This window comes from Miniopterus natalensis, chromosome 18, assembly GCF_054644295.1.
Source record: "Miniopterus natalensis isolate mMinNat1 chromosome 18, mMinNat1.hap1, whole genome shotgun sequence".
Classification (NCBI taxonomy): domain Eukaryota; kingdom Metazoa; phylum Chordata; class Mammalia; order Chiroptera; family Miniopteridae; genus Miniopterus; species Miniopterus natalensis.
In genome coordinates, this window is record NC_142098.1 from 17,027,108 (window position 1) to 17,038,026 (window position 10,919).

The 10,919-nt window shown below is 48.0% G+C and overlaps 1 protein-coding gene across 1 annotated transcript in view; it reads left to right on the forward strand.

Annotated features, from left to right (window-relative positions):
* Positions 1 to 8,259, forward strand: part of MBTPS1 (membrane bound transcription factor peptidase, site 1) — a 49,999-nt gene extending 41,740 nt beyond the window's left edge. Inside the window, exons 20-23 of the mRNA XM_087827230.1 lie at positions 1,708 to 1,839; positions 3,267 to 3,393; positions 6,498 to 6,628; positions 7,377 to 8,259. Of these exons, the coding sequence (XP_087683356.1) occupies positions 1,708 to 1,839; positions 3,267 to 3,393; positions 6,498 to 6,628; positions 7,377 to 7,573 (587 nt within the window). The 3' untranslated portion in view covers positions 7,574 to 8,259. The remainder of the gene's footprint in view (positions 1 to 1,707; positions 1,840 to 3,266; positions 3,394 to 6,497; positions 6,629 to 7,376) is intronic.
* Positions 8,260 to 10,919: the final 2,660 nt, after the last annotated feature.

Genomic DNA, 10,919 nt, shown 5'->3' on the forward strand with positions numbered 1-10,919 from the left:
AAACTCGTTTACTGCTTCTGCTGTCTTCCCCTCCACGTTTGTTGTCCTGGGGCCAGCAGGTGCCAGGACCACCGTGTTTCAGTGGAGAGACCTTTTTCTAGTTTACCTGGCCTGCCCCGCTCGGCTCCCCCTTTGGGGTCTGTATGTCACTGGCACTGCTATTCAGGTGCCTCTCTCATGTCCTACCCACACTTTCCTGAAGGACCAGCACTTGGCTTTCCTCCAGATGAGGGCGTTTTGGCTGTTATGAGCCTTCACCAGTGAGGGGCATTCGGGTTCATCAGTGGGAGGGTGGGTGGGTTGGTTGCAGAGAGGTAGGGAGATAGTCCTTAGCAACCCTCCTCTTTTTCAGTATCTCTTGATGTGTCCTCCAAATTTGGGGGTTTCGAGCTTGGACACAGTTTTTCTCTTTTTATTAAGGAGGAAGCAGAATGGTGAAAGTGTTACCTCTTTTTGCCTGGTCGTATGACAAAACCAAAACTAAAACCCAGTCTTCTGACTCCCTGGAGAACTGGGTGAAGGGAGAGGGGGAAGTTGCGTTGTCACACTGAACAGGCTTAGCTGGAAAGAACGAGGCACGGAGCATGAATTGGGAGTTGTTTGGTGCACCTCTCCTCTTACTTGAAGTTGACTAAACTCCTAGCATTTGATGTTAATCCTTAGAATTGGATTGGTCTTTTTAAAATCAAAAGTGAAGGTTAAAGTCACAGTTGAAAGAAGATCAATGTTTTATTTCCACCGAGATTTTTTTTTTTCCCTTAAGACCTACAATCTCCTGGTAAGACTCTTATTAGAATTTTAAATACCTGAGAGGACTGTCCAGGTCCTTAAACTACAGGTAGCAGCGTAGAGGACCTCCAGGGCTCTAAGCACTCCACCAGAAGCATTCTTCAGTGTGAGAAGTGCTTCCTGGTATGGTGTCATCTTGTGAGTCTCTTCTGGTCCAGACTGGTGTTGATGGGACTTGGAGTGGCAGCTATGGGGAATACAGTGTAGAAGTGGTGATCCCAGTAGAGATAGAGCAGCATCTCAGTCTCCTGATGGAAAAGGGCCATCCACATGGCTCTGTGATAGGTACCTAGACTCCCTGTGGTGTCTCCCAGAATCACTGAGCATTTTCTGCTTTTAAACTTGGTGTTTGGGGCCCACCAACTCAGAGGGCAGCCCATAGTACTAGACTGCACTTGTGTTAACCCTGAACCCACTTCCCTGTGGAGTGTACAGGGTGGTCCTGGCTCTGCTGTCACTGCATAAATCAAGATCCTTCCCCCAGGATAGCCTTCAGGCATTGACAGAAGCTTCAGCACCCTGCTCTCCTCTCCTCTGCCTGGAGCTCCGACTCTGGGTGATTCTTCTCTCAGTGGGTGTCATGTAGTCTCACCATCTCTGAATGAGCTGTGAGGAGCCCAGAGCCCAGTGGTGTTCCAACAGCTTGTCTAAAGCAATGCCCAGTATTACTGCCCTACCCAGGCTCTGGGACCAGGGTAAAGCCCACAGCCAGGTCGTGTTTCTTGCTGTTCTCTATGGCTGGCCTGGACCATGGAGAATGCACATTTCTCAAGAATAGGGGTTTATTTTGATCTAATCTCACCTCCCCATTCCTTGACTCCCCCCCCCCCCCATATTGGGGGCTAACTTTTATTTTCCTGTAGAAATTCCTATTTTAAAAAATGTAACTCCTAAGCAGCATGCTTGTTGAACCCACAGACTGCTTTTGGCTCCTGGATGCGCTCCTTCAGTACACGTCGTATGGGGTGACACCTCCCAGCCTCAGTCATTCTGGGAACCGGCAGCGCCCTCCCAGCGGGGCGGGCTTGGCCCCTCCAGAGAGGATGGAAGGTGAGTGGGCCCACAGGCGTTCAGTGAGGAGGATGGGTGAAGCCTGGCTCAGGCTACTTCAGGAAATGGTCATACCTGCAGGAAAATGGAGCCAGTTAGCAGTGCCTCTGGTGGTTTTTCTTAGTGAGTGCTGGTGGAATAGTGGCCAGTGGTTCTAACCCACAGACAGGGCCATTCTCTTGTGAACAGGATGGACATGTACTGAGGGCTGCAGGTGTCACGTGCTTTCCCACAGTCATTCCTAAGTCTTCACACCGCTCCGAGTTAATGTTTATTGTCCCACTCTGACAGATGAAGACCCTGGTTCCACCCCAGGGAGGAACAGCCAACATTTTTGAGCTCTCACTAGGTAGCAGGCACCGGGGTGGGTGCTTTACACAGATTCCCTCACTAGGTCCTCTCAGAATCCTGTGAAAATAGATAGTATTCTTTCCAGCTCACCAGTGAAGAAACAGCTGAGGAAATTCAAGTAACTGCTCTAGGCCACCGGGGGTTATGCAGTGAAGCCTGAAGAGAAGGTTCTTTGGGACCTGTGGCCTCACCCGCGTGGTGTAGGGCAGGCAGGGCTGATCTGCATGCTCCTGTGGCCTGAATGTTGTGATCCTCGCAGCGCTGTCCACAGAAGTGTAATGTGAGCCACAGACGTAATCCTGAATTTACCAGTGGCCACATTAAAAGGTAAAAAGGAAACAAGTGAAACTCACTTCAATAAAATAGCCTAGTACAACCACAACATTATTAACTTGTGACACTCCATTTCAGTTGCTCAATAGCCATATGTAGCTAGTGGCCACAGTATTGGACAGCACAGGTAGAAGAAATTTTGAAGTCTGAAAACGCAGATTTTTTTTTTAACCTGTGAATTAAATACTTCAAAAAAGAGAGAATTTTCCATGAAGTGTATCTGTAGGTTAGATTCCTCAAGTATAGCCTGGTATACGTAACTACAGTCAGTAACAGTTGCCCAGCCGCTGCCCCGCATACCTGTGGCCACTTTATTATTATTTTTTATTTTTTTAAAATATATCTTTATTGATTTCAGAGAGAGGAAAGGAGAGGGAGAGAGAGAGACAGAAACATCAATGATGAGAGAGTCATGGATCAAGCCCGCAACCGGGCCTGTGCCCTGACCGGGAATCGAATCCTGATCGCCTGAATCCCAGGTTGACGCTCAACCGCTGAGCCACGCCCGGCCAGGCCCTGTGGCCACTTTAAAGGGAATGGCTATTCTGTTCACTCCCCTTCAGCAGTGAGAACACATCACTGGGGTGGCAGCGTCCGGTTTCACTGCTGAAGCACCTGGAAGACAGGTTAACAGAGCACACAGTTGGCCTGTTGGCAGGAAAGCAGATAACTAATGAAGCTTCATCTTTCCTCTTGATCTCCACAACACCGATCATTCCCTGCTGTTGGTTGGCACCGCCCAGGGAACCACCTGCACCGGTATTCCAAGGTCCTGGAGGCCCATTTGGGAGGCCCGGAGCCTCGGGCTCTGCCGGCCTGTCCACACCTGTCCTGGGCCAAGCCACAGCCTTTAAACGAGACAGCTCCCAGGTTAGTGTCTTCCTGTGCTTTTCCTCTTCTGCAGGGTTTACGACTCATTACTTTTTAAAAAATAAGAGAATGGAATTTTACTGGCATTATTACCAGATAATCACATCTAGCTTGTCGCTTTGTGGTGATTATTTAAATTAATGAGCCCCCATATTGACCTTTGGATTCTGCTCTCTGGCGGTATTCTGCATAAAGAAGCACTTCGAGTAATTAGCATTTCATTAGGTTTGGCTGACTCTTGCTTAAAAAGCTGTGATCCGATGGTGACGTCATTTGAACAGAAGCTCTGACTCCTTGGGTTTGGGGTTTGGGGTTTGGGGGCTGAGTGCTCCCAGTTTGCAACACTAATTCTGAAACATAAACGGGCCCTTTCTTCTGTCATACCTCGGGGGCTGGGACTGCTCGGGGTAGATCCGGTCCTTGGTTGTAGCCTGGCCCAAATGTGTGTCTGTGCCCTTCTCCTTTTCTCCCCATGCCCTTCTCCCTATGCCTGGTACAGTGGCCTCCTGCCTCGACAGGATCATTGTTGATGTATTTCTGTATGCGGTGCCCAGATGTTGCTGCTCTCTCTGCTTCTCCATCTTACTGTCAAACTTGACCTTCTAAATTGCATCATTTCTTTTTGGGAGTCAAAATTTAAGTGATCCATGGACAGTGCCCTGCTCTGTCAGGGAGAATGGGGGCTTTTCCTGATGGGGTTTCTGCACAGTGAAGCAGGGCCCACGTGCCAGGCACAGCTGTGGGGTAGCTCTCTCCTCCCTCTCCTTCGAGCAGTGCTGTGAGAAACTCTTCCCTTACCAGCAATACACTGCACACACATTGGTGGCTTAAGCCTCCCATAGCCTTCAGGCTGCAGGCTCCCCTCTAGGGAGCCTTCTCTTCCTGACCAGGCTGCCCACTTTGCTTGGGTCTCAGTGTAGACTAGTGTTGATGTGGCTAGGGAGCATGTGGCAGGGGACAGGGGGCCACCATCTGTGCTGTGAATAAGAGGAGACCTGCCTGGAGGCCTTGGAGCCTTCCTGCTCTCCCTTTGTCATGAACAGCAGCACTGGATGCACCACTCCCTGACCATATGTCCTCGTTAAACACACTCAATAGAAAACAGTGGGATTGTAGCATCATCACGTTGTCTTCCCATCAGCAGTTTTCTTCCTGAAACTTTAATTACCAAGTACTTTTCCATTCCAGTTAACATACTGTCTTTTTAAATTTTCTGAAAAGATTCCATTTTTGCATGTCATCTATTTATAACCCACCATTATCTCGCATTCAGACCAGACTTCAATTCCAGCCATGATCAGCAATTCATACTCATTGGACAGTCATTGGCTAAAATTCCCAAAACCCAATTATTCTCCATGGTTCAGGACTCTGAGAAATAGGTAACAGCATCCTTGGTCTCTGCCCGTCCACATCAGATAATCCATCAAATGCCAACCTGGCCCATCAAGGGTGTTGATAAAGTACAGCTCCGAGAATTTGATTTTTACTGTCACGCTAAGGAATTTCTTCCTCATACACCCACAAGGCTTCGCCTTTATCTCACATTTTACATCTTGTTGAATATTATTCTCAGTCCTCAGAGACCTAAACCTAGGTCTGTATTCTGCGTCTCTGAAGAGATTTGAGACAATGTCAGACAGCTGCCGACAGCCTTTGAAAGGTCAGGGTATCTGTCATCAGTGCTGAGAGCCAGTTTCTGGTCCATCTCTGAAACACAGGCTCATTTTCTCGGTGTCTTTGTTGAGCATCGGGTTCTTAGAGCTGTTGCAGGAGTGTCACACCCACTGGGAACCCCTGGGTGAGGCTGTGCCTTCTGTTTTTCCATCAGAACACTCTGAAATTCTCGATGATAATGTCATGTACTGTTACCACAGTTGCCTAACTAGAAAGTGCCATCACCAGATAATTAAATTCCAGAACAGGATATCACCTATTAGAATTAAAATATAGCCTCATATACGTTCAGCTGCGGAGTCATAAAGCTTAAATGTCATCGATTCTATAATTTAACATTGTCAGCTTAATTTTCAGACTGATTGAACCCGAAATGGAAAGTTAAATCATACAAAGTAAAACAGGTTGTAATACTTGTTGGCATTTTCCAGGCAGGCACCCAGATGGAAGTACACGATAGTAGTTTATCTCTTTCCTACACAGAAATCCTCTCCACAGACATAGTGCCACCCGGCTTCCTGCTGACCTTCACCTTGATTGCCGATGGAACTGAACATCTTTGCTTTCACTTGGCCAAAGTAAGAGAGAGGCCAGCCATTTCCAAATGAATAAGAAGCAGGAAAATGGGGAATTCATAATTCGCAAACGTATTTAATTTTGTTCCCTCACTTTGGGCGGAACAGTTTTCACATTTTTCCATTTGCATTCTTTGCTCTTATATCTGGGTGTCCTCCCAAGCTCTCTACTGCTCTTTGCAGCATATCAGCCTCTCTGTTCTTCAAGTCTAAGTTGTATTGGCCTGAAAAAGTCCCTCCGATTTCAGAATTAATAATAGCATGGCTCTAACGAGTCCAACACATTTCACAGAGCACATGTTTCCTCACCATTTGCCTCTCTCAACTCCTGGCTTCCTTTGTGTCTGCCTTACTCTCCCTCCTGATGGTGGTGCCCTTGAGGGCAGAGACAGCATGTGCCTGGGCACCAGCATAGCCACCTTTGCTGTGTTGGTTTCATTCATCAGAAAGCAGCTCCACCGCTCAGTATTTCCAGACAGAGACCTCCACGTGCCTTAGGCCCAGCCTGCGGCCCCTTCAGCTCCTGCGGTCTGTGAGCTCCTTTCAGAGGTTAACGCATCGTTTCCTCTCCCAGGGCTTGGTGAATTTCCCAGGTGGCAGTGTTATAAACCCAGCGGAACTGATCTCTGCTCAGATATTAAAATGCCCTGGGTGTGGACTTGATTTTGACATTTCTGTCTCCACCTGGAAGTTGTCGCCACACCTGTTACACAGTTGCATTTAGATAGATGTAGGTGTAGATGGACCTCATTCTACATTTCTCTTTAAATCACTTCCTGTTTCTTAGGTATTGGCTAAGCTTTCTAGGCTAGTACACTTATTTTTATTTTGTTTTCATCCATTTTCCTGAAGTAATCTATGGAAACATCAGAAGTTACTCTCCATCGACCTGGACAAAGTGGTATTACCCAACTTTCGATCGAATCGCCCCCAAGTGAGGCCCTTGTCTCCTGGAGAAAGTGGTGCCTGGGACATTCCTGGAGGTCAGTTCTTGGGTGCTTTTTTATTGTGCTACATAACACTGCAGTTTGTTCAAAGGCTCTCCCTCCCTTCCCACATTCTGGGCCAGATGGTCCCCATCTTTGCTGTCCGAGAGCCATGGTGGTCCTGGCTCTCCTCATGGTACAAACCCCAGCATTACAGAGTCATTCTGACATAAAGCCGGGTTCCCGAGCGGCCCTCTTAGTGTCTGACCGCGTGTCCCATCTGTGGAAGGCTTTCTTAGGAGGCTGGGGGCACAGCCAGTCGTCCTTCATTTCCTACCTGGCCTCCTCGCTCTTCCACTCAGCTGGGAAGGGAGCACCCCCCTTACCCAGCATCCATACTTCTCCATCTTTCATTGTTTTTGAAGAAAAAGCAGCTCTGGGCAGCCCTGTTGTAGATGGTCTGTGACAGGAGAAAGGCCAGTCCTGATCTCTGTCTGAGGTGAGTGCAGGGAGGAGGAACAAAGAGCTCACTGCACCCCCCCCACACACACATACGCACGCACATGCACACACATGCATACACACGCACACTCGCGCACAGAAGCTGCCAAACTGAGAACGCAACTGCACGTCGCTCTCATTCATTCTCTACCAGTGGCTTGGGTTACTTTAGCTAAGGTTTAAAAATTGTTTGCCCTGCAAGCCCAGCTAATGTAATTAGTTAGCATTTCGTTTCTGATGAGCCTGCCACTCCTGGGAGAAGAGGCTGTGATGTTCCTGATCGCTCACCACTGTCCTCTTGCAGGGATCATGCCTGGCCGCTACAACCAGGAGGTGGGCCAGACCATCCCTGTCTTTGCCTTCCTGGGAGCCATGGTGGTCCTCGCCTTCTTTGTGGTACAAATCAACAAGGCCAAAAGCAGGCCGAAGCGCAGGAAACCCAGGGTGAAGCGCCCACAGCTTATGCAGCAGGTTCACCCACCAAAGACCCCTTCTGTGTGATGACGTCAGACCGCTGACTGAGAGAGCCAGAGAGAGCCTTTCCTGACAGCCTTGGCGGGCAGGCAGAGCTGGGACGTTTCCAGAGGGGCTGCCTGCTTAAAGGGTCTGAGTCTTTAACTGGGGACCTGAGAGGCCATTCTCAGTGGGTCTCGCCTGTGATGCACGGCGACTCATGTGCATCTCGACATGACCTTTGGCCAGGGTCCTGCAGGAGGGGCTCCGTGGATCAGCCTCAGGCAGACTTCACCTAGCCGCTGCGTGCACCAAAGACTCGGAGAACAGAAGCTGTCTGGGGCCTCCAGCCTGAGAGGGAGATGTACTTTTAAAACAGCAACACAACTCTGACCAAGCTAAGATACACTCGTTAAGGGTGTTTTCTATATTTATTGTTGGGAAAAGTCACTTTAAAGACGTGCTATTTGGAAGCAAAGCTATTTTTTTGGTCAATGGAATGCAATTTTTTACTATTCCATCATGAGGAATAACACAGATTCCATGATCTCCTTTTTGATGAAAGGACAGACTGAGATTTGAAGGCAGATTGCACAGACCTGTGAAACATAGACCTTTGCTTTATTTTTATAAGTCTCAACTGCCATCATGTTTTGTAATTTCCGGTCTTGATTTCACCATTGTCGGTGAAGAAAATTTTCAATAAATATGCATTACCTGTATGAAGCTAAAAAGAGTTGTGTCACCAGCTTTGTTTCCACCTGTCCCTTTTCTCTTTGAGGACAACTTGGAATGGGTTCTGTATCAGCCTGTTCATTTCTGTTGAGATGTAATTCACATACTATAAAAATCTCCATTTTAAAATGTACAATTCAGTGTTTTTTAGTATATTCACAGGGTCATGCAGCCATCACCCCCATAATTCCAGAACATTTTCACCACCCCTGAAAGAAACCCTGTTAGCAAGTCATCCTCTATTCCCTCCCCCATAATCCATAGCCACCACTGATTTACTCCCTGTGGATTTGCCTATTCTGAACATTTCATATAAATGGAACCATACAATACGTGGCCTTTTGTGACTGGCTGCTTTCACTTAGCCTCTTTTCAAGACTCATTCACGTTGTAGCAGGTCAGTATTTTGCTCTTTTTCTATGGTGGAATAATACTGCACTGACTGGATCGGCCTCGTTTTGTTTGTCCGTTTCTCAGTGGATGGACATTTGAATTGTTTCCACATTTTGGCTCTTGTGAAGAATGCTACTCTGAGCCTTTGTGTACAAATTTTTGTGTAGACATAAGTGTTCTTTTCTGTTGGGAAGAGACCTAGGAGTAAAATCATATAGCTCCTGTGTCTATGTTTTTGAGGAATTGCTCAACTCTTTGTTTCCAAAGTGGCTGCCTCATTTTATACTTTCACCAGCCGTGTCTGAGGGTTCCAGTTTCTCCACACCCTCGCCAGCACTGGTTACTGTCCATCTTTTTTGTTCTGGCCATCCTAGTGGTGTGAAGTGGTATCTCATTGTGGCTTTGATTTGCATTTTCCTAAAGACATGATGTTGAGCATCTTTTCTTGTGCTTCTTGGCCATTTGTATATCTTCTTTGGAGAAATGTCTATTCAGAGCTTTTGCCTGTTCTTTAATTGGGCTGTCCTTTTATTATTGACTCAGAAGAGTTCTTTATATGTTCTAGCTACAAGTCTCTTACCAAGATGCATGACTTGTATTTTCTTTCATTCCGCTGTCTCTTTCACTTTCCTGATGGTATCCTTTGAAGCATAAAGTTTTTCATTTTGATGAAGTCCATTTTATCTACTAGGTGTCATTTCTAAGAAACCAATCCAAGACAGCCTGTTCATTTTTAACCCCTGCCTGACCAGTCTGTTTTCTCTATGCTGACTGGCTGAACATCAACCATTATGTCACAGGTGAGGAAGGACTGACTGGAAAGGAGGTGGGCTGAGGCCATGTGGGATCAGAGTGCTGATGAAGTTCTGGAAAGAAAAAGCCCCAGGCCAAGGGATGAGGGAGCAGCCACTAAGACCTAACTCTCTTGTGATGGGTTCTCCTTGGCAGGTCACGTTGGTGAACTTGTACCATTAAATGCACCTTTTGGCTGCTATTGCCGTGAGCCTTTGGAGAAATTGCTGAGGGCCCCACAAAGCTCTCCCGTCCCAAGTACCCCTGAGAACCTAGGCATTTAGGTTCACAGCCTGCTGTCCTTAGAGATGGGCTGTGGATCTGAGTGTCGCTTCCATGTATCAGAATGACAGGCTTGTGCACTGTTTGCTAGGGGCCATTGTTCAGCAGACTAGGCTGGGTTTCTCTGTCCCTGAGCTGTCACAGGTTTCTTGCACGAGGACTTGGGTCTCTCCTGGTAAACTGCCACAGGTAGAGCTGCCTTTAGAGGACCACAGCTCTTGTCATTTGAGGGCCTTGAGTCTTTACCCCTTCAGCCTCTGGTTCACTCCACCCAGCATTTTATTAGGTTGCCTTCTGTGGGCCAAGCCCAGGCAGAAAGCTGCAGAGAAAAGAGGGGGCTGCAGGCTCAGGGACAGGGCAGTCAGACAGGGTTCCTAGCTGCTCGGAACTGCAGTTCACAGCACGTTAGCATGTCCTGGGAGCTTTACAGAAATTGGAAGCCCGGCTGCCCCCGACCAACCTCATCTTCAGCCCTGAGGGTGGGTCCGCATTGGCAGTTGGAAGAAAGAGTTTCATGGGTCAGGACACTGTTCTAGAAGCTCAGAATTGGGCAGAGGGGGAAACACATGAATGCCAGAAGTGGAATTTGATGTGCCCTTGTTTCAACAGCTAGTACTCGCTGCTTACTTCTGGACCGTGGGCCGATCTCATTGAATCCTCCTAACAGCTTTGTAGGGTATTAGTTGTTATCACCCCATTTCACAGGTGACTCCACTGAGGCCCAGATCACAATCAGGGAGTGACGAGGTCACCTTTCAGTCCCAGGCACTCTGGCTCCTGAGACCTGCCTTCATCTGTCTTCTAGAACTTTCACACTTCTTGGGAAACAAGCTGAGGTCACTTTCTCCTGGAACTTTCTAACCTGTCTCGTGACCTATCATACTCTGTGGAGTAGGAGAGGAGGGACCACAGGATCAACCCTTAATTACAGGTGCTCGCCTGGTAGGATGACACAGGAGATGGGCCCCCAAGTGCAGTTCTAGGCTAAGCCACCACCAGTGTCATCCTCAGTGGTACCTGTGTGCCATTTCACTGCCTTCCTGTGCACCAGAGTGCCCACCACCCACACAGATGGGCCCCCACAGGGTGCCTCTCTGCTGCTAGGAAAAGGTCACCCAGCCCTGGGATGCTGGCAGAGAGAGCATATCAAAGCCCCTCGGAATTAAGAAGTTTTCTCATTGAGTGGAATTTC